Source organism: Dama dama, chromosome 5, assembly GCF_033118175.1.
Source record: "Dama dama isolate Ldn47 chromosome 5, ASM3311817v1, whole genome shotgun sequence".
In the NCBI taxonomy this organism is placed as follows: Eukaryota; Metazoa; Chordata; class Mammalia; order Artiodactyla; family Cervidae; genus Dama; species Dama dama.
Genome location: NC_083685.1, coordinates 54,896,040 through 54,920,814, shown reverse-complemented (window position 1 = coordinate 54,920,814; position 24,775 = coordinate 54,896,040). Strand labels below are relative to the sequence as shown.

The following is a 24,775-nucleotide window of genomic DNA, read 5'->3' as shown; positions in this document are numbered from 1 at the left end:
CATCCCGGTTTTATAGCAGCTTGTCTAAGATTCCACAGCTGCTGATTGTAGGATTAGAATTCAGTTGAGTCTGACTCCAGAGCTTCCTCTGCTTGGTTTTCCTGCCTGATAGGAAGCAAATGATCCCATTGAATCTTTACCCTGTTCTCTACTTTATATTCTATCTTTTGGAAAATTTTAGGGACCTCAATTATTTTTTCTTAATACTTTAAACTTAAAATTCAGTTCTAAATGCCTGTGACATAGTAGAGGTTCAAACATATTTTGCTGGGATTTTGATTCATGATGATGACTTTCTTATATTTTTATGGATGCTAAATATGAACCTGGTGCCGTTTATTTCTGAGTCGGAGACTCCTAAATTAGTGAACGTTATGCAACCTAAGTATTAGCGTATATCTGAGACATGTAACTTCCAGAGTAATAGTGAGTGATGGATTGTAATTGGCTTGAAAAGCTGAAAGCCTTACTTGGAATTCACATTTATTTCGGTGTAGGTCACATTGTCTTGTCTTGGGAAATTTTCAGCTCATCTTAACAACTATTCTGTTGTTTCTTTTGTAATCTCCTACATGTAGTCCCCCCAAGTTAAGCAAACATTTATGTAATTTTGTCATAGTAGATGTGAGAAAATTTTCTTGAATAGAGGAGTGTTTACCCATAAAAATAGAATTTATGTTTCCTTTTCATTTATTACTTCCTCCACATGTACACTAGCACTGTCATGTAACATACAACGTAAGACTTCAGTGATCCTGCATAGATATATGGTGTTATATTTTATAATGTATAGATGTATGGTAAGGGCTATGAAAGAAACAGATAATAAACTTCTACTGTATTTAATTTTTTCCTATTTCAAGTAACACTTTTATGTATATATTCATGCAAATACTTCATAGGTTATATGGATAGATATGTTTATATTATTTTAGGACTTTTACTTTCCTCACAAACCTTTGCTATTTATTTTACATTAGTATTAAATGCATGTGTTTAGAGATGGTAAGATACAAATTTTGGAGTCTTTTAAGTTTTGTTTTATTTTTTGGTGTTTTGCTTAATTTAGCCTCCTCACACACACACAGCAGGTACACATGTTTCAGTTTTGTTTCCAAAAATGGAACAACAGCAAAAAAAAAAAAGCGCACATACTTTAAACTGAATCTCCGAAAGGCATGCTCTTAACTTAAGAGCAGGAAGCAATATTAAGGAGAGGTTCCTTAGGCTGTAACATACAGTTTTCCACACAAGCATATGCAGAGTGGTAAAAAAATAAATAAATAAATAAAAAGAGTAAATGTCACTGGCATCTTGCATGTTGGGAACCAGGGCATGTTCTATAGGCTATAGGGCAGTGGGTCAGAATCTGTCTGTTACTGTGAGGCATGAATGCATCTGAACTTCCATAGTAACCTGAGACCAACCTTGGCCATATATTGACCATAGAGTTTTAACTGATAAATGTATTTTTCGTTTGAAATAAAATTAAACTTTCTTTATGGGTTGCCTACTATTACTCTTTTCCTACATGCAAATGATGCTTACTTTAAGCACCAGATGCCGTCTTTAAAATTGTATGTGTGATGGATACTTCATAACAACATCTTTTCTTATCAGCACTTACTTGGACTTAAGAGATGATTTATAAGATCATGTACAAGTATCTTAACAGTCACGTATATTTTGAAGATGTTTTATTCTCTTTTAAAAGTCACTTCTGGTTAGTGTTTCTAGTTACCAGAAAGTAGAATTTGAGCAAAAAATTCTTCTGGTTTTACCACACTAACTTGTATGCCTATCTAAAATATTCTCTATATTAAATAAAGGCAATGGGCATTGATTGGTGGCCAAAAAGCCTGCTTTGAGAGATAATAGTGTATCAGTGATTATTTTACTAAAGAAATTATTTGCTAAAATTATGAAAGGCACCAATGGAAAAATTTGACGATAAGAATAGCATGTAAAAGTTAATTGATGCGCTTGACTCGAATTTTCTAAAAATGCCCATCCTAACCCCTGAAAGCAATGCATAAGAGCACTGCATTTTTTTCCTTTGGGAGTGAGCAAGCAAGAAAACATGCACATCAGTAGCAAATGCACGCTCATGTTTGATTCAGATGCACCTTTATGTGGAACGCCTTGAATCATTGGAATGTTTTATTCACCATGCTTTTGACATGATTCAGAATGAAGACCCGAAGCTCCTCCAAAACACTGACCCGAACCTCATAGATCCATGTGTGATTTGCTCAGTCACTTCAGTCATGTCGAACTCTGTGAGACCCCATAGACTATAGCCCACCAGGCTCCTCTGTCCATGGGATTCTCCAGGCAAGAGTACTGGAGTGGGCTGCCATTTCCTCCTCCAGGAGATCTTCCCGACCCAGGGATCAAATCTGTGTTTCTAGAATCTCCTGCATTGCAGGTGGATTCTTGACCACTAGCGCCACCTGGGAATAGGAAGATATAACTAACACTCTTTGAAATTTATGATGGATTAAGCATTTCAAATGTCTTACCGTATTGAATCTTCTGATAACCTTGCCTGGAAGATGATATTATTCCTATTTTACAAGGAAAGGGAGTAACAGTAGTATGACTTCTTAAGGTGACACAGCTGGGGCAGCATGGTAATTAGAAGAGGAGTTCTTGATATCAAAGATTTCCTAGAGAGGCTATATTTTGTTTAGAATTTTAGAATGAAATGTGTTTAGAGGCTAGAAGAGAGATTGACACCTCAGCTTCTTCTTGGGCCTCTTTAGTGACCTAGGACTCAGACTCAGGAGGCTATACACCTCTCCCATTTTCCAACAGATCATTGTTGGAAAAGTGTTCCTATTTGTCCTAGATTTTATCTTCTTGCTTATTCCTCACTTTCCCTCCTGCTGTTAAGTAGGAGAAGTCTCACAATAGACATATGGTGTTGTGTTTTGTAATATACAGATGTGTGGGAAGGGCTCTGAAAGAAATTAACAGTGAACTTATACTTTTTTCCCCCCTATTTTATGTAACTTTTTTCGGTGTGCATATTCATGCAAATACCTCTTAGACTGTATGGATAGACATGCTTATACAGTTATATTATTTTCAGGCTCTTTTGCTTTCTCACAGATCTTGACTATTCTCCATTGTTTTCTCTATGATCACTTTGAAAGCAGCTTTTTTTGCCCAGTTTTAAATCTCCCCACCTTTCTTTTTTCCTTGTGAAGTAATGTAATATATTAACACTAGAAAGAGCACTTGACTTCCCCAGCAGCCTTGGGCTCCAGTCCCAGCTGTGTTACCAGCTGTGTCACCCCAGGCCTGTTGTCTATCCTCTAGCATCTGTTAATGGGAGTAGTAACAACCTCCCTCCTACCGTGGCTCTGGGTAATTAATAAAGGCAGTGAAGTTCCATGCATTGCCATGTGTTAGAGAAAAACACTCTATTAAGATTGTTTTCCTTTCTTCTTGTATTAAGCTTACTAATTCCTTCACCCGTCGCGTAACATTTTCTTTAGTTTGCTTACTTAGTTTGTTGAAGGTCTTTCTTAAAATGTGACATCTACAAATCTCTAAACTGGGCAATGGCAAAGAGATTGATTTAATCTGAACATTACGTTTTTATTATCTGAAGAATGGGTGCTTCCTTGAAATCCAAATTCTGGCTTTAATTACACTGACACCAGATTTGGCTCTTATCAGATACCAGATACCAGATACCAGCAAGAGACCTAGGGAAAGTATTTGGTTAAAACAGGCAGCGTTCTGATAGTGTTCTGAAAAATCTAAAAAATTTTTTGACTTGAAAGTTTAGCAATATAGCACTGAAATCAGGGTAGAAATTCGTAAAAGTGACACAGAGTGTCAATTGCTTTTAGAGTTGACTGATGCATTTTATTGCTGACTCTGTGATAAAATGTCTACAGAAATAAATTCAAGTGATGTTTCTCCGGACTGGAGTGTGAAAAGGAAGGAAGACATCAAAAACAGAAGTAGGGCTATTTGCTTCTGAAGCTGACTTTGTTCTTATATGTAACTGTATTAATGCCATTTAGGAACAAGACCACCTAAAATTATCAGAAGGCTGTAACATGAGCCACTTTGCAATAAAGTGACAACATGACATTAATTTATTATAAAATTAGGGAATGCAAAGCATACAAATATTGTGGACTTAGGATAGTGGATTTAGAGACATGCTTGAGCCCAAATCCAGGCTTTTTTATTGCCTAGCAACATGATTGATTACTCTGAGACTCAGTTTTCTTATCTGTGAAATGGGGATGACAGTGGCCATGTGACAGCCTTGGTTCCTGTGAATTACTAACGTGAAATGTTTGTAACAGCTCCTGACACATAGTAAGTGCTCAATAAATGTTAGTGGTGGATTTTTTTTTTTCCTTTTATTGATCAGCTTCTCTAGCCTTAGGGTTTTTGATGTTGTTTTTGTTATTCCCACCCAGGTGAGAATTAGATAAATGGTACCCAACCCATCCGAAACAGTACCTGATGCAAAGCAGGTGTTCATCATGCTGTCACCCATTACTAAAATTATCACCATCATCAGTATTATTATTTCCCTCTTCATCCTTGTAGCCTGTCTTTCATTTATAATTTAAATGGCTCTGCAGTGCTATAGTCTGCATTTTCCTTTATGTTCCTAATCCATTTTCATGAGGCCAGAGATATGACCATGGAAACCAATTAGCACTTCCTTAGTTTGCATTATTCAAAAGATGTCGTATTTGTCAGATTGCAAATTAGAGTTTTTAGTCACTGAAGATACAACTCGTACTTGGAGTACACTTCAATAGCTCCTCAATTTGTAAAGAAAAGCCTGCGCTCTTCCATCTTTTAAAATGCAAATCACATAGAGTTAATATCTGTACACAACAACCTACCTGCTTAAGAAGTTTGAGAGCTTATTTATCTTTGAAGATAATTTACAGGAGTGATTAGGCCTGCAAGGAATTATATTTGACCTGAAAATTTTATATTGGATTTGCCCGTATTTACCAAAGCCACTTTCATCATTGTCACCCTGTATTTCTGCTGCTTTGGATGCATGTATATCATCTTTTTCCAAAGAATGTTCTTTAGAACACCGATATCCCTTCAGTTTTAGTATGTGTTCTTTGAGTGAAGAAGTTTTATGTCTAGTAAGTTTGAAATGTTATATTTTAAAAAATGAAGTAGGTAACCTGATTGTAGGACTTCTCAGAGTCTTCATTATTCTCATGTCCTTCAGGGACTCTCAGAGACAGCGTTGCCTACAACTTTTCTTTAATTTAAACCCAAGAAGCTTTCTTCATGCAACCCCTTATCAAATGCTTATCAGACACAGTGGGTTCCCAGGTGGCGCTAGTGGTAAAAAAACGTACCTGACAATGCAGGAGACAAAAGAGATGTAGGTTCGATCCCTGGAGATTGGGGAGATCCACTGGAGAAGGAACTGGCAACCCACTCCAGTGTTCTTGCCTAGAGAATGACATGGACAGAGGAGCCTAACAGGCTCCAGTCCATGGGTCATAAAAGAGTCGGACGTGACTTAGCATGCACGCATGCAATATACAAATAAACACTGTGTTCAAAGAAAAACAGCTGCATAGTTCAGAAAATGCTGATTTGGAACAATAGAAACAACCAAGCATTTCCCAGAGAAATCTGTGAGAGACTTGTATATGCATTCATCCACTTTTCCCCGCCATCCTCTAATCCGTGCCTCTATAGACAGGTCTGTGATCTTCTCCAAATGACCCCTCAGTCCTACACACATGCCTTGCACCTCCACACTTTCTGCCCCACCCACATGCAGTTCCCACCCCTGATTGTCCCATCCCCCACCCCAGTCAGTAAGCATGTCAACCCCATGGCTTTTTACGCCCATGTCATGGCCTATATAGACATGTATTTGTGAAATTCATACACATGAATATGTGGAAAGGGGAAAGAAGTGACCTTACCTACTCTCTCTTTTATATCATGGACAGATTGTTTTTAAGGTTGCCTAAGTGCACACGTAGTTATTTTCACAATCACCTAATACAGCTGCCCCAAACTGAATTTATGCCTTTTTCTGAAAGTCCTGCCTTTAGGCGCTTTTCCTTTCTTGGTTAAACTCAGAACCACTGTGTGCTGTGTGATCAGTCGCTTCAGTCACGTTTGACTCTCTGCGACCCCATGGACTGTAACCTGCTAGGCTCCTTTGTCCATGGGATTCTCCAGGCAAGAATCCTGGAGTGGGTCACCATGCCCTGCTCCAGGTAATCTTCCCCACCCAGGGGTCGAACCCGGGTCTCCTATGTCTCCTGCATCGGCAGGCAGGTTCTTTACCACTGGTCCCACCTGAGAAGCCCCTGAACCATTAGGTACCTTAACTATAGCCACAACTAGAAATCCCAGCATCCATTTTCTTTTTTTTTCTTCATTTTTTGGTAATTTTTATTTTATTTTATTTTTATTAGTTGGAGGCTAATTACTTTACAGTACTGTAGTGGTTTTTGCCATACATTGACATGAATCAGCCATGGGTTTACATGTGTTCCCCATCCTGATCCCCCCTCCTGCCTCCCTCTCCATCTCATCCCTCTGGGTCTTACCAGTGCACCAGCCCTGAGCACTTGTCTCATGCATCCAACCTGGGCTGGTGATCTGTTTCACCCTTGATAGTATACTTGTTTCAATGCTATTCTCTCAGAACATCCCACCCTCGCCTTCTCCCACAGAGTCCAAAAGTCTGTTCTGTACATCTGTGTCTCTTTTTCTGTTTTGCATATAGGGTTATCGTTACCATCTTTTTAAATTCCATATATATGCGTTAGTATGCTGTAATGTTCTTTATCTTTCTGGCTTACTTCACTCTGTATAATGGGCTCCAGTTTCATCCATCTCATTAGAACTGATTCAAATGAATTCTTTTTAATGGCTGAGTAATATTCCATGGTGTATATGTACCACAGCTTCTTTATCCATTCGTCTGCTGATGGGCATCTAGGTTGCTTCCATGTCCTGGCTATTATAAACAGTGCTGCGATGAACATTGTGGTGCACGTGTCTCTTTCAGATCTGGTTTCCTCGGTGTGTATGCCCAGGAGTGGGATTGCTGGGTCATATCCATTTTCAATTCATCTTTTTCTACAATTTTTATATGATTATGCTCTTTTTCTGCCTTAAATTTTGTAGTTCTTACTTTCCCCTCCCCCACATGAACATGAACAGAAGTGTGCAAAAACTTCAGCCAAGAGATACAAGATAGCAAGTACTTTTTCAGCTTCATCTGCAGCCACACAGATTGCCCTTGACACTGATCACCACCTCCTTTGTTGTTTATGGTGGCTTATGTGCCCGTAACACTTTATAAAGATAGAGTCAGAGTCCCCATACTTCTTTGGAAACCCCTTTTCTCAGGGGTTCGAGCTCGGTTTCCAAACTTCAGGTCACAGAGGAGCACGGTGCTGTCGGTATGTGCAGATGGTACTCCCACGGTTCTTCCCCACACTGACGTCCTGTTATTTTCCCTCCATCTTTTTGTATCCCTTACCTGGGATGGTTTTAGCCATCTGAAGTCCCTAGTATTCTCCATGTTCACTCTCCATATTCATTAGTGAACTAATGAGAGGTAGAAGTCCCCAGGAGGGCCAGTGAAAGGGGCTGGTCTTCTTCCCAGGTTCCTCGATGTTCTAAGACCAAATTGGCCATTTCCCTATCATCAGGCTTTTGAAGAAGCAGGTCAGCACTCATTATTCCTGCTGCAGTTAACAGGCTTAATGGTCACTGAAGGTCACTGTTCTTAACTGTGCTCCTAGTGAGATTAACTAGGATTGACTTTGCTTTTCCATTTACACACTGCCAGTTTTACTTACAGTATATGATTGAGCTGAGCTGGAGGTACTGTCCTTGCAGAACCAGAGACAGTTACCTGCCCCTTTACAACCTATTCTCCCAACAGTGTCCTCTAGCCTAGGAGTCTCTACCCTAATCCATCAAGTGAAATTCACTAATGTCTGTTGTTCTGTAGTATAGCATGATGCCTCAGAGTAACAGTGTGGGTGAATGAAAAGTGTTTGCAGTAAGGTTTCAGGTAGATGAAGAACTGAGTCAGGGAAAGGAAGACAAGCATTAATACAATTTTATAATGGAAGATAGGAAAACTAGAAAATATTCAAAGTCATATGATAAAAGATTTAAGAAGGCAGAAGAGAAGGATGAGATCAAAGATAAAAAGATGTAGAATAAGGGAAGAAAGAATGGGCCCACTGATTTTCCTTCACTTAATTACTTTTGATACCAGTGTAAGCACATGGTTTTTCTCAAGTCTGTATTACAACAGGAGTCGGTGGCTTCTAGCAATGGGCCCAGCCTGTCAGTGACCTATTGGGTCCCTTTACCTAGGTACTTAAGCTTATTAGAATTTGATAGAAAATGTTAGGTAATTAAAGATTCTTTTTACACATTGTCTGGCCCTGATGAGTTTATTACATTATGGAACAGTTTACTGTCTTGAATATAAAATAGGTTTATAAATCAATTGAAATCATTGACCCAGGTTTAATTAGACCTGATCTAAGTGCTACTTAGCATGTGTTACAATATGATAAGCAAATAGAATGACCAGTTTTACTTGTAGATACATGTTGTATACTACTTCTTTCTGATGTTCACACATGCAAATTGCACAGTAAACACATTCCTTTAGAACTCAATATAAACTTTACTGCTAAAACCAAATTTAGGGTGCTGTTATAAATTTGGTCTAATCCTCATCCGTCCACTGAAGACCAGACCAGATAACTAGAATTTTATTTTAATCTCCCTCAACATTGATGTAGTCTCTAATTTGAAGCAGGTTTAAACGTTTTGATCCTAAACTTAGAAATGGTATACAGTGGGAATTATTTTTCTCTTATCTAGAATCAAATTGAAGATGTTCCAGGGACTTACACAATAAGGAGGAGACTGTCTCTTAACAGTTTTGGGGTTTGCTTGTTTGTTGGGCAGACTGCCGACTAACACTAACTTTCTGGGCTATGGAGATTTGCTTCTAGTACCATGAATTGCTTCTATGACCCAGTGATATAGCTTTTAAAGTACTTTAAGGATTGGCATGTGATTATAACACTGGAAAGTTAGAATGCCATTACTGTCACCAAAAGGTAATTACTTTGCTTACATTACTTCATCTGTCTACTAATGGTAATAATGACACTGAGATGAGCTTAGATTATGGATTTATAGGAGGGACTTTAAGAAAAGAATCCCTTTATAGTTTAATAGGAAAAAAAAGTGTTTTCTTCTTCTTTTCGTTTTTTCATTCCGTCTCTTCTTCCCTTGAACCCCCACTAGTCCTTGAAACAAATACTTTTCAAGTGATGTTTTCTTTCCTGCCAAGTTCATTTGAAAAATATATTGTGATTATAAAGGCTATGTGAAGTCTCCTTATAGGGAGGAAGTGGTAAAAACAAAATAAAACATAATTGTTTTTATTGTATTTGTTATGAAATGTCCTTATTTTCTCAGAGATTATTTTTATAAATTCTTTGACTTCAGTGATGCTTATTGTTGTTCAGTCGCGCAGTTGTGTCTGACTCTTTGTGACCCCATGGACTGCAGCACGCCAGGCTTCCCTGTCCTTCATCATCTCCCAGAATTTGCTTAAACTCATGTCCATTGAGTCGGTGATGGCATCCAGCCATCTCATCCTCTGTCGCCTCCTTCTCCTCCTGCCTTCAGTCTTTCTCAGCATCAGGGTCTTTTCCAGTGAGTCAGTTCTTTGCATCAGGTGACCAAAGTATTGGAGCTTTGAGTTTCAGGACTCAGGTAAACTTAAAAAATGGAAGTATATATTTTCTGGAGAGTGGTTTTCCTTCTTTACATACTACAGGTGCATTCCTCAATTAAAGTTTTACAGACTTTCTACCTGCTGCCTTCCATACAGAGCGATGGAGTCAGAAGGGAAGACTGATGAATTTCTAAGAGATGAGGAGGGTTTCCTTCTGGAACTAATTTTAAGAATGTAATCTTAGGCAATTCTGAAGCTATAGAAGAGGCTGAGAATGTGCAGCAAGCAGCATTTCATAATAGCACATGAGCCACTGGGGAAGCCCCCAGATAAATACAGTACACTCAAATATGGGGTGATAGTTCATGTTACAGAGAGCTCATTTGTCAGCTTTCTTATGCCTGTGTTGAAGAGACTGTGATAGCCTGCAGCTTATACTCAGGAACTTCCAAAGTATAGTGTGAAGGTATTTTGTATTGAGTTCAGTTCACCTGAGAACTACCACTGGAGAGAAACTTTGGGTGCCTCTAAAGAGAGTGGTGGAAAGAAGCTTCTCCATCCTTCATGGAACCAAATGAATCCTTGGTTGGAAAATAAGGAATTCAAAGCAGAAGTATTTGGGAAGCACGGCATGTATCAGAACATTGCAGATTCTATATGGAAGGAGGTGGTGATGCTTATAAGAAATAATTCACTCAGTACACAAAGGTACCTCCAGACACAGAGGTGTGTGAGAAAGATAATGCTGCTGAAGGAAAGGGTCCAAGCTGTGAGAAGACACCTAAGAAAACCGTTTAAAAGAAGAGGTGGCGGGACTTGCCTGGCAGTCCAGTGGTTAAGACTTCACACCACCATTGCAGTGGGCACAGGCTCGATCCCTGGTTGGGGAACTAAGATCGCGCATGCCGTGAGGCATGGCCAAAAAAAAAGAAAGTGGAATTATCTCAAAATATCTATTGCTCTGAAGATCAGGTAATTCAGAAAGCAAGTTTCCTCCAGGCTTTGGAGTGAGCTAGTGAGAGCTGGACCAAAATGTCACATTATGAAGGATTTTCCAGATAAGGACAAGCAACTTACTGACCAAGAAGCTGGAAATAAATACATTTAAAATTTACTGCAATTTCCTTTTTTTGATTTTCAGAAATAAATTTTTTTAAAAAATTAGGGCCAAAAAAAGAAAAAAATAGGGTCTTCCCTGGTAGCCCAATGGTTAAAACTCCAGGCTGTCAGTATAGCGGGCCCAGGTTTGATCAGGGAACTAGATGCTGCATGCAACAAGTAAGGCCTGGGATATATATATATATATATATATATATATATATATATAGAGAGAGAGAGAGAGAGAGAGAGAGAGGCTTCTGGGTTCTACTGTTCTTTGGCAAATCTCAGCACGACTGATGACTTGTGAGGTGGCTGTGAGCCTTTCACTTGGCATCTCTCAGCTTCAGTTTCTACAGAGTGAATTGGGTGATTCTTAAGCTTACTTTCTGTTTTAAGCATTCTCTGATTTTATGCAATCCTGATCCTAAGTTCTGAGGAGTTATCTTAGAATGAAAGAGAAAATAGCTGCATCCAAGGCTGTTGAAAGCTAGTGAAACTTATTTGGAACACAAACTTCAATTCAGTTCTCAAATATTTACAAAAGGATATAGAACAATCACTCGAATTGAAAATTTTAATTCTGTGACTTTATTTTTACTGTGTTTCTACTTTCTGTTAGCATGTCAGTCTGCCAAATACCAAAGTCCTTTTGTTTTCTTACATGGATTTTTTTTTAATGATGTGATAGACATTTTAATTACTAATAAATATGCCTTCTTATAATCAGAAATTTTAAAATAACATTTTAACAGGGAGATATCTGAAGAACAAGTAATTGCTTTCTCGTATACTTTAGGTTGAAACACTGATACAGAACATTTGAAAAAAAAAGAATATTTGATTTATTTCTGCTGATCTTCAGAATCTATTTAGCATGAATAAAAGCAGTATAGTGTTTCCATGGGGCTTCCCAAGTGGCTCGGTGGTAAAGAATTCGCCTGCTGATACAGAAGATGCACATTCAGTTCCTGGGTCTGGGAGATCCCCTGGAGAAGGAAATGACAACCCACTCTAGTATTCTTGCTTGGGAAATCCCATGGACAGAGGAACCTGGCAGGCTACAGTCCATGGGGTCCCAAAGAGTCAGACATGACTGAGCACACACACAGTGAACAGTGAACTGTTTCCGTATAGCAGTGTCTTGAATTTTGCTTTAATTGCTTTTCTTCATTTTAACAAGAAAAGTTTTGTAGAAATCTTTAGACTCCTTTAACTATGGGTTAGTCACATTTTGACCTTGAAAATAATTACCTGATGATTTAGTAAAGCATTATAAAGATGGTAAGCAGAACAAGTGAAAATCAGAAAATGAGAAATTTCAGGTCTGTAGAGTAATTTTAATCACTGCTGCCCTATCTGCCGATGTATATTTGCCTAGCTAAACTGAGTTTCCTTATTGTAGCTGACCTGCACTGTAAGATGACCTGGATTCCTAGGTCACCTTTTTTTAATAATTTTTTTAATTTGAAGAATAACTGCTTTACACCATTGCATTAGTTTTTGCTGTACAGCCACATGAATCAGCTGTGTGTACACTCAGTCATGTCCGACTCTTTGCAACCCCGTGGACTGTAGCCTGCCAGATTTCTCTGTCCATAGAATGCTCCATGAAAGAGTAGTAGAGTGGGTTGCCATTTCCTACTCCAGGGGATCTTCCCAACTCAGGGATCGAGCCCGAGTCTTTTGCATCTCCTGCATTGGCAGTCAGATTCTTTACCGTGGCGACACCTGGGAAGCCTATGTATACATATATCCCCTGCCTTTAGAGTCTCCCTCCCATCCCCGTCTTGCCCATCCCACCCTTCTAGGTCATCACAGAGCACCGAGCTGAGCGCCCTGTGTTATAAAGAAGCTTCACACGAGCTACTGATTTTACACATGGTAGTGTGTATAGGTCAGTGCCACTATCCCAATTCATCCCACCCTCTCCTTCCCCCACTGTGTCCACCACTCCATTCTCTACGTCTTTCATCCACATAGCTGCCCATCATTTTGCCTGTGTGTCCACTCCCTGGCCCTGGTGCCCTCTGCTCCCTAACTCTATTCTGATCCTTGAGCTTCATCCTCAGCTCCATTCCCTATCCCCAATCATTTCTCTTTAACTGGAAGCTGACTGTCTCCCCCACAGCCCTGCCAAGTGGTTGCCTTTTGTACCTGTTGTGGGATTAATAAGAAAGTGGGGACCATCGTCATAAAGCCACAAGGAAATAAATTTCCCTAATAACCACAATGAGCCAGGAAGTGGGTTCTTCTGAAGAGTCTCCATGTGTGAGTGTGGCTCAGCCTACATCTTGCTTCAGTCCTACGAGACCCTGAGTAGAGGATCTGATTTGGCCTCTCATCTGTAGAAACTGTGAGATGGTAAATGGGTGGTGTTGTAAGTTACTGGGTTTGTGGTATGCAGGTCAAGAAGCAACAGTTAAAACTGGACATGGAACAACAGACTGGTTCCAAATCGGGAAAGGAGTACATCAAGGCTGTATGTTGTCACCCTGCTTATTTAACTTATATGCAGAGTATATCATGCAAAATGCCAGGCTGGATGAAGCACAAGCTGGAATCAAGATTGCTGGGAGAAATATCAATAACTTCAGATATGCAGATGACACCACCCTCATGTCAGAAAGCAAAGAAGAACTAAAGAGGCTCTTGGTGAAACTGAAAGAGGAGAGTGAAAAAGTAGACTTAAAACTCAGCATTCAAAAAACAAAGATCATGGCATCTGGTCCCATTACTTCATGGCAAGTAGATGGTGAAACAGAGGAAACAGTGACAGACTTTATTTTTTGAGGCTTCAAAATCACTGCAGATGGTGACTGCAGCCATGAATTACACTTGCTCCTTGGAACAAAAACTACAACCAACCTAAACAGCATATTAAAAAGCAAAGACATTACTTTGCTGACAAAGGCTTGTCTGGTCAAAGCTATTGTTTTTCCAGTAGTCATATGTGGATGTGAGATTTGGACTATAAAGAAAGCTGAGCACCGAAGAACTGATGCTTTTAAACTGTGGTGTTGGAGAAGACTCTTGAGAGTCCCTTGGACTGCAAGGAGATAAAACCAGTCAACCCTAAAAGAAATCAGTCCTGAATATTCATTGGAAGGACTGATGCTGAAGCTGAAACTCCAGCACTTTGGCCACTGGATGTGAAGAACTGACTCATTGTAAAAGACCCTGATGCTGGGAAAGATTGAAGGCAGAAGGAGAAGGGGACGACAGAAGATGAGATGGTCGGATGGTATCACCAATTCAATGGCCATGAGCTTAAGCAAGCTCCAGGAGTTGGTGATGGACAGGAAAGCCTGGCGAGCTGCAGTCCATGGGATCGCAAAGAGTCGGACATGACTGAGCAACTGAACTGAACTGATGCAGCAATGTAGAATTAATGCATGGCTCTCTGACTTAGTCTTCTAATCCTGTCTCCCTGCCTACCCAGCTTTAGCCACAGTATGGTTTGTTCTTCCTTGAATATGGATACTGTGTTCCACTGTGTACCTTTAGACCATCTGTTTCTTCTATCTTTAAGATCTTCTCCTAATGAAGATATGTGGTTCACTTCCTTACTTTCTTTATGTATTTGTTTAGGTATTTGTTCAAATGGCATTGTTTTAGAGAGGCCTTTCATACATATCCAGACATTATATATATATTGTATGTATGGGCTTCCCAGGTAACTGAGTTGGTAAAGAATCCACCTACCAATGCAGGAGACAGAGGAGATGCATTTTTGATCCCTGGGTCAGGAAGATCCCCTGGAGAAAGAAATGGTGACCCACTCCAGTATTCTTGCCTGGAGAATCCCACGATAGAGGAGCCTGGCAGGCTGCATTGCAGTCCATGGGGTCCCAAGAGTCAGACCAACTTAGAGACTAAACCACCACCACCACAACAACAAATCCAATAAAATATATATAATTCAAAATTTGAATAGTAAATATTGACCCATCACTAGCATTTAATACTAATTATTTAATTATCAAATCCTCTAATCTTCCATGCCTGTTATCTTTGCAGTTTTTTCAGAGTGGCTTAGAATATTTTGATTTTTTGGTGACATTTGCAAACCATTCATATAAAGAGTTTTTGCTGTAGGAGCATGTCCATTGTTAGTAAAAAAAAAAAAAATATATATATATATATATATATATATATATATATATTGCTTAACTGTCTTTCAAGGTTGTTTATACTTGGTCTTTGAAATATTTGTGTTTTTTGCTTTTAAAAATGTCAGCATTAAGTTGGATTTCCACAGCAATCTACATATAACGCCCTATAATTCCTTTCTTACTACTATTCTCTTCCTCTTCCAATGGTCTCTGCTTAATTTTGTAGTGCTCGTTTCCTTTCAACATTTTTCTTTCTCTTAAAATTCAAACAAATAAATATAATAACATAAACTAACAGAAAACCTTAGCAATAGTTTCTCTTTTGTAGGTCTAAACATGAGTAAATTCAGACATGAGTGGCCAGTTAGTTTACCCCATGAATAAGAGTCATTGACTTGGAAATTTCATTGCACCTCCCGCAAGAGCATTTTACTTTCCAGTCTCTGTTGAAGTACCACCCCACATTGTTCAGGTAGAACATTTTTCTCTAGCACATGGCATTTTTATGTCCCAGATATTTTAGAAGCCCAAGATATGGGATGAATTGACACTTTGACTCTATCATTACAAATAAATGTTGCCACAAATTAGAATATTTTGTTCACATGGAAGGGAATAACCTTTAGTAGTTTGGTTTTGTATTCCCAGATTAAATGGCTATTAATTTGTTATTTATTCATTACCATAGAAAACAGCTATGTCTTTTCTCATTTATTCTATTTAGTAAATGAACATTCAGTAAAATTGACGTTCTATTGTTGTACAGTTCTGTGAATTTTAACACGTATAAAGATTCTTGTAACCACCACCCCAATCAGGATACAGAACTGCTCCATCACTGCAGAGAAACCGCCTTCTGCTGCCCTGATGATTCACGCCTCCACCCACGCCAGTCTTTCAGAACCACGATGTATGTTCTCCATCACCATAGAGAAATGCTTTCTGAGACAATCGGTGAATCATAGATTACAGATCCCTCCTAGACTGGCTTCATTTATTCAGTCTAATGTCTTTGAAATTCATCAAGATGTGGTACATGTCAATAATTTTTTTTTAATTGCTGAGTAGTACTCTATGATATGGTTGTACAACTATTTGTTGAACCATTCATATAAAAATATATTTTGGTTGTTTCCAGTGTTGAGTAATTATGAATAGAGTTGCTAAAACATTCATGTGTAGGTATTTCTGTGACCTTAAGTTTTCATTCCTTTAGAGTCAATCAATACCTAGGACTGGAATTTCTGAGTCAGATGTTAAGTGTGTGTTGAACTCTTGTTAGAAACTGCTGTGCTGTTTTCCCCACTAGCAGTGTGTGAGTGTTTCAGCGGTTCTGCATCCTCACCAGACATTCTAAGATATAGCATGATGTCTCATAATCCTTCTAATTTTCATTTCCCTAATGGCCAGCGGTGTTAAACAATTTTCCACGGGCTATTTGTTATCTATATATCCTCTCCTGAGACACTTCTGTTCAACTTTGGCCATTTGCTATTTACGTTGTTCATTTCTTCGTGTTTGAGTTTTGAAGGCTCTTGTGTTTTTTCGATGCAAGGTTTGTTTTTTGTTTTTTGTTTTTTTTTTGTCAGAACATGATTTGTAAATATTTTTCTTGCAGTCAGTAGCTTGTTGTTTTATTCATGTAAAAGTATCATTTACAAAACAAAAGTTGTCAGTTCTAGTGAAGTTCCATTTATCATTTTCTTAGAGCATGCTTTTGGTGTCATATTGAAGAACAATTTGACAAAGCTCAGTTCATGAAGACTTTTCTTCTTTGTCTTCCTTCTAAAGTTTTATATTTTTTGTTTTGCATTGAGATCAGTAACCATTGTTTTGTTACTTTTGTTTCAGTTTTGAAGTTTTAAGTAATGTTTCATTTTCCCCCCAAGTGAATGTTTGTTCTAGTACCATTTGTTGAAAGGACTGCGTTTTTTCCCATTGTACTGATTAACTTTGTCAAAAACAGTTGGTTATATTGCCTCTGTATTCTGTCTCATTTGTCAATATATCTGTCCTGTTGTCATTACCTCACAGTTCTGGTTACTATAGATTTCCAGTAAATCTTAAAAATCAGTAAATTTAATTTCTCCATTGTTGTTGTTCTTCCTGTAAATTATGTGGGCCATTCTATTTACTTTGCCTTTATAATTTTTTGAATGAACTTGTCAATATACACAAAAAATCCTTGCTGGCATTTTAACTGGTATTCCCTTAAAACTGTAGATAAATTTAGGAAGAATTGACATCTTAATAAATTTGTTCCCATATATGAACACAGTATGTCTCACCATTTATTTAGAACTTTTAAAATTTCTTGCATCAACATCTGTCATTTTCAGCATATAGATCTTGTATATTTTTGTTAGATCGATACCTAAGGATAGATTTGTTTTGGACTTACTATAAATGATTAATATATGTTTTAAAAAATTTCAGCTTCTAATTATTAATTGCTGTTATTTGTATGCTGACCTTGTGTCTTATGAAACTTCACAGTTCCAATATCACTTCTGTTTTCAAAACTTTCACAGTGTTATTCGTACCTATCCTTCAAGTTTGTCACCCAGGTGACAGTCTGGGGCCTGGGGGTAGTGTAGTCCATAGATTATTTCTTAAAGTGTCTCATACATGATTTAGATCCATGCATGCACAGCTTGAGGTAAGCCCAGAAGTTCATGAAAAACATTAAGATGTAACTTTCTAAGTTCCCTCCTCTCTATACTCTGGCACATCCCCATTTCCTGTGGCTTCCCTGAAAGGGAAGGATCAAAAGATTCTTTATCCAGAAAGGTGGGGTTTGATTTTCACTTCTCTGCCATGCAACTACACCCTCTTCTGGAGGCCAAGACATAGGGGACAACAGAGAGAAAGAGAAAGTAAAGGACCTTCACTCCATCCCCTTGGGATCACAGCTCCAATCAGAGAGGAATCCTTCCTTTCCTCATCCTTTTAGGCTCCTGCACTTCCTCCTAGCTGTCATTTTTGTTGCTGCCACCACTGGATTGTTTGGGGGCTAAGATCCAAGAGAGTAGAGACAGGAAAAGTGATTTCATCACTCTTCTGAATTTTAGGAGACAACTTTTCTATTCTTTGAGCCAGGCTAGAGAGCTTCTCCTGGAGCTTTCTTTGTGTATGCCATGACCATCTCTGGGCTTGGGGCTGTATTAAGTCTAGATCATGAGGTATGATAGGGGAAAAAATGGTAAATTAACTTCTGGGACAGTGGTATTTAAAATTCTGATCTTCTTCCCCAGTGTGTCTGGCACTGTTTACTTTGAGTCCTCAATTAGCTGCTCTCTTCAGCCTGTCCAGGTTTTAAAGCTTTATCCAGTGGGTACAAGAGTATGATGTGTGCTTCTTCTATCTTACTTGCAACATCTTATGTACCAAAGAACAGATGATGGTGACCTGTCAACTTGAATGTAGCTTTGGTTCCCTGGGAATCCTGACAAGGACATTTACAAGATGCCAAGGTATTGTCTCACCTTGCTGATGAGGTATTTATTGCATTTAAAGAGATGGCTATTTCTAAAATTTAAAGAAATAGCTTGTGCTTTACATCTAGCATTGAATCAAGTTTCCAAATACAACTCACTATATGTTGATATATATGTATATATTTTAATAGAGTCATGAGGAGAGAACTATTTCTTTAGCTTATTGGTACTGAGGCAGTTATTCATATTTGGATAGTACCGTTTTCAGTAGTAAAGAGGAATTTACAAGCCAAGTAGTCTGAAAAACTGATAGTCAACGTATCTATGATGTGCTCTTGGAACTTTGTGGCCCAGATAAGTATAACAGTTGTGCCCATTACCATACATGAAAGCAATTTTTTGGACCATGCTGTGTGGCTTGTGGGACCCTAGTTCCCTGACCAGAGATAGAACCAGTCCCAACAACGATAGTGTCAAGTTCTAATCACTGGACTACCAGGAAATTCCCACAAAAGCATTTTTATATTTAAACTTAAGATCTTTTACTTTGGGACACATAAACCTTGTGAGATAAGTAGGATGGCTTACTACCTTCATATTTTATAGCTCATAAATCTTAATAGAGGCTGAATTGCCCACTCATGATCACTTAGTTGTTTAAAGAGCCAACATTGTAACCAAGCACTCTGTCACTCAAAGATCTCTGTGCTTTTCTCTAATATCATACTCAGTCATTTACTGGTGTGTGATGACATGGATCAGTTTAAACCAAAAATACCAAGCTGTCCATAACCCTGGATAAGTTTTGAAAGACAGTCTACACTTTAAACTCTCTGGGTAGACGTTGGTCAGTATCTAAGGAAATTTGGCAGAGAAAATAAAATAGTGATAGCAGGTCTTTAAGAAGAAAGCCCAACATGAACACGAGGGAAGAGAAAGATTCTGGAAAATGGGAAGTAGGTCCTTCAAGTGCAATGAAAGAAATTTGGTGAAACTCATTAAGACGTTGCCACTGGAAGGGACAAAAAAAAGGGGTATTCTCGGGGAAGAATCAGTAGGGTGTAGTGACTTATTGGATGGTAGGGGCAAAGCACTGGTAGAAATGGAATATTCTGTGGTTTTGGCCTTTGGAGAATGATACACTACTGATGTGAGTTGGGGTTTGGGAAGAGGACGAGTTAGACTGCAAGCTTATAGAATGTAAACTTCTATCAGGACAAAAGGAATCTGGAGTTCTAGAATAGGAAACCAAGTAAGAATAGGACCTATAGAGTTACACGTACTCGTGTAACTCTATGGCTGATTCATATCAATGTATGACAAAACCCACTGAAATGTTGTGAAGTAATTAGCCTCCAACTAATAAAAAAAAAAAAAAGAAAAGAAAAGAATAGGACCTATAGAAATGTGCTAGATCCTCAAAGATAGGATAATTGCATCCCATGATAATGGATAAAATTTCTGGAGATAAGTTTATAATGAGAGAAGAGAAGAAAACTAAAGACTAAACCTTAAAGTGTGTAAGCTATGATATTAAGAATTACTGAAAAGTTTTGAGTGTTAGCTTGTAAGTATTATATGGCTTCTGAAATGTGTGGAGTTCAGCCAGAAGAGAGGTGTGTTTAGTCATACCTACTTCAGTAGAATTCTCACTTCTCTGAGGCCCAATGCATTCTCTAGAACGATCGTCTGAGTCCACTCAGTCAGTAATCCCATTTGTTTCCTTACAGCCTTTGCTTGTTTTTCTGTCCAGGTGAGATTTTCATTGCCTGGTTGTATGTCCAGCACGCATGTCTCCCAGATGATGATTCCTGCGCTTAGCCCCAAGGCTACTTTATATTCACAGAGATTGGCAGTGCTAATGATGGTTTTCCCCTGGATGTTTACAGAGCCATTTGTATCTCTGTGGCATTTCCAAAATAGAGGAGTTATTTGCATGTTGCTGTTTAATACTTCCATAGCATTATTTTTTTCTTTTTACTCTACTAAGGATGGTACAATAGGTGACAAAGAAGTTTAGAGGAAAAATGTCATTAAATTGTCTTTTGTTAGAAAACTGTTTCACACTCCTTTTGCTTCAGTCTTCTAAAATGTTTATATGCTTCAGCATGTGAGGGTGAATATTTCATTAGGAAGCATTAGGGGAGCTATTTTAAAGGAAGGTTTTAAAGAATGTTAATCACTAATGCATTAAGCATGAAAACCTAAGTGATAAGGAAGTATAGATTTGCTTTGCTGAAAATTTTCCCTTCTCTGTCTTCCATCTTGTTGGCATGGTTAATTATTTAAGTGTATCTGCTGAGGGAAGTAGGAACTTGATGTTGTGATTGAAATAATGTAGCTGCCATGAACTATTCATCTTTTACATCTCTTATAGCTCTCTGCATTAAGCAGTGGTAATGACCTGGCAAGAGGCTGAAATGACATAGTTTTTTTTTTTCTTTATATAGATTGAGATATTTATTAATGCATTTTGTTTTTATGACCATATAAATTGCTAGGAAAGTGTATGAAGATTGCTTTTGTTTCTTAGTTCAGTGAAATTTGTATCTTTGTGAAAATGCCAAGATGCAGTGTCAAATGGCAGTAAAATATATACGGATACATTGAATACTGGCTTCCGTGGTGGCTCAGACTATAAAGAATCCTCCTGCAGTGCAGGAGACCTGGGTTCAGTCCCTGGGTCAGGAAGATCCCTTGGCATGGCAACCCACTCCAGTATTTTTGCCTGAAAAATCCCATGGACAGAGGAGCCTGCCAGGATATGGTCCATAGGGTAGCAAGGAGTTGGAAACAACTGAAGTGGCTTAGCATGCACACATGCCCACAATTATTAGTAGCCTCCTAAACCTAATGAGTGATAAATTGAAAGCATCATTAATCACTTAAGAATGAATATTTTCTAATTCTTTTAATCACTTTTGAAACAGCAGCCTTTGGAAACATGAGATAGGTATTTCGATTATGATTTGCCTGATTGAAGAGAAGTGTTGAATACCCATGCTCTGTGGGTAGTAAATTGTACAGGATAAATAGAAAACTGCCTCTACTTTTCACATTGCAGTTCACTGGCAGGATGACCCTTGCTTTTGGGTATCTTGGGTTCAGCTCTCCAGTTTATAATCTAGATTCACCACTCTGTCTCCCATAAATCTCGGATGAAGAAGCATGATTTAGGGTACTTAGAGATTCTTATCCAAAAAGAAAAAAAAGTTTTAGAATCCCTCAAGAATTCCTTAATCTAAAATGACACGGAAACACAGAGAGCAAACGCTATGGGGAAGAACGGCACTGATAGACTAGACTAACATAGGGTTGCCATGAACATTCGATTTGTAAAAAGCTGACTCAATAACTGTGATGCTCCAAAAAAAGCAAAGAGCAATAAAACAAAGCATGGTAAAACAAGATATGCCTGTATTTAAAAAGCAGACCGATAGTTTTTTAAAGGGACTATGTATAGCTACAGTTCAGAAGCTTATTCCCATAAGCCCATGGTGTGTTGCGTCTTCATCTAACTTTAGCACTTTGAAAGGTTCAGTTGCACTGTAACTGGTATGAACTTGTATTCTTTTGCACTACTAGGAATGTAAACTTTATAGTGTCATCTGTCATTATGAATTCTTTGCATCTCTAATGAGCAGTTAGACACTCTTGAGATGCAGGTGGCAAGAAATCCTATAATCTTTGAATACAGTCTTTGATGCCCATTTTAGTAAAATTCTGAATTGAATTCAGTTGTTTTCAGAAATTTTACTAAAATAGGCATCGAAGACTATATTAAAAGATTATAGTATTTCTTGCTACCGGCATGGAGAAGGAAATGTCAACCCATTCCAGTATTCTTGCCTGGGAAATCCCATGGACAGAGGAGCCTGGAGGGCTACAGTCCATAGGGTCACAAAAGAGTCGGACAGGACTTAGTGACTAAACAACAACAAAGACATTAATGACAATAGCAATTTTGTTGATACTTCTACTGTTGCTACTGGGATGAAGAGGAGAGGGAGAAGGAAGAAGCACTTATCTTGTGTAAGTCATCATGCTGAGAACTACGTAAATCATGTAGTAGTCCTTATAATAAAATTATCATCTCCATTTTACAAAGTTTCACATGGTTAAGTTCCTTGTCCAAGGTCATGAAGCTGGCAGGTAACTCAAACTCCTGAATTCAGACTTTCACCTACTATTGCAAATATTGGTTTGTTACTCAGTGCTGGAATGAGGCTGTAAGAAGTCTGGACTCTCTTTCAAATCACTATGACATTATTTAGTTTAGTTCAGTGAAAAAATTCAGAAAGCTCTACACAAGCTTTGTATACCTAGAAATTAAGCAGTTAGCTTAAGCAAAATTTTTAAACAATGCCTATGGGAAGAAAAAAGGGTCTTTAATTGTTATTGATTATCAAATTGTGGGAAGGAGGAGTCTGCAGATTTCCAGAAAAAACTATGAGTAGTACCAGGGCTTTTATTAAATTCCTTATTTAACTATCAGATACTGAATAATTGGACAGAGATATGTTACATTCATGATTTATAAGTTATTACATAATTTTCAAGTGGGAAAATGGTATAATTGATTGTTAAAATTATCTCAGAATTGGAGTTTAAATAGTTTTTTTTACAATATCATAGATAATGCTGTCATCTGCATATACGTCTTCTCTATATTAAATACTTAAATTTTCCATATTAATTAAAATAATTGAGTTAATATTATGATTTACACTGATTTAAAAATCACCAAGAAGCATTTTATTTTACACTTAATAAGAACCTTAATACACTATTTAAGTAAATCACTTTTATTTTTCTATGTACATAATCTTCATTTTATTACATTATTGCATTCCCTATGTATAGTCTCTAGAATTTTTCTAATTTGGTTTTCTTAGAAGCGTAATTCAAAAGGTGTGTTTAAATTTGTACTCTGTATATTTTGAGAAAAACTTTTTATGATCTGGTAAAAATTGGATTTCCTTTTCACCTAACTTGTTCATTATTTTAATGAGCATTTTAGTAAATTATTTATAATAATCTTCCTATTCCTTTTCTGACACCTCTAATAATAAAATAGTGACATTTTTAAGGAATTGGTTGAAATATACCATTTATATTCAGATTAAAATTTAAGATAAAAATTTTAAATGACTAAATAAAGAAAATGAAAGATTATGTAAGTAACATTAGTCAGTTAGCCTTAGAGAGAAGCCACAGCCGCACCCCACCAATGAATGACTTACCTGCCTATCTTCCAAGTAAGTTTAAAGGGAAGAGCATCCTTATGTCTTACAGTGTTCCCATGACATGATGCCATCATTTATTCTGTATGTTTTAATTGCCCAGAAAATAAATGCGAGACTCTTAGAGGATTGTTGTTATTAACTTTATTTTTGTTTTCATTATTGATGTTAACCATAAAATTTGTGTAACAGTGATTATGATGAAAATCTTAATATAAAATTATCATTTTCATTAAATAGGGAGGACTACTTTAAGTCAACAGACTTAAAGGATACAGACCTTGGTTTCTGGTTTTGCCACTTTGTTTCCACGAATGAGTCTATCTTCTTGAGTCTCAGTTTCTTTATCTGAAAAAGCAATGGTTATCTTAAATGACTTCAGTGGTTAATTTCTGCTTTGTTTGTGCTATAACTTTCTGATGTTTGCTGGGAGAGAATCATCTTTAACTGGTCCCTGAGAAAGAAAAATGACATTAGGAAAAGGCATAAAATCAGAATTTATAGCCAACGGCTGGGTCATAGAGGAATAGAAGGTTATTTTTACTCTTTTCTGTTTTATTCAGATGTAGTGTCTGTAATAGATGTGGAGAGTATCCCATGAGATGGGTACAGAGGAGACATGACTGATGCTGCTGTAGGGACATGGGCTTATCAAATGGAGCATGAATCCATAGTCTTGGCTACTCTTGAGAGCCTGGAGGTGATTTTACCTTCATGAGGTAGCTTTTGACAGCCCATGCACTTACCATGCCTAATTTTCTCTGGAAATTAAAAACAACAGCAACATGATGTACAGGTTTTGGTGTATAAAAAGCAGATTTGTTCATTACAACCGATGCAGGTAAAAAGCAGTCCTAGTGGTTTTCAGAAACAAACATGTTTGGATATACTTTCTGGAAAGAGAAGAGTCTTACCTTTCATTCATTTTCATGTATTTTTGGTTGCAGAACCTCAGATGGTGGCAAAGTTGTCGGCACCATAGAAGTCAGTGTCGTGAAGATGGGGGAGATTGAGGATGGGGAAGCCGACAACATCACGACAGATGTGCAGGGACAAAAGGTAGGCTCCCAGTCAGCTCACTGCACAAATTAAATTAGAAACGATCAGCTTTGCCAGCTG

At 37.9% G+C, this 24,775-nt stretch overlaps 1 protein-coding gene across 3 annotated transcripts in view; it reads left to right on the top strand.

The window, feature by feature from the left end:
* The window catches only part of INPP4B (inositol polyphosphate-4-phosphatase type II B), an 851,446-nt gene that overhangs the window by 569,921 nt on the left and 256,750 nt on the right, over nt 1–24,775 (top strand). For all 3 annotated transcript variants that reach the window (XM_061142404.1, XM_061142406.1, XM_061142405.1), the window contains one exon: nt 24,604–24,715. In XM_061142404.1, coding sequence (XP_060998387.1) covers nt 24,604–24,715 — 112 coding nt within the window. The remainder of the gene's footprint in view (nt 1–24,603; nt 24,716–24,775) is intronic.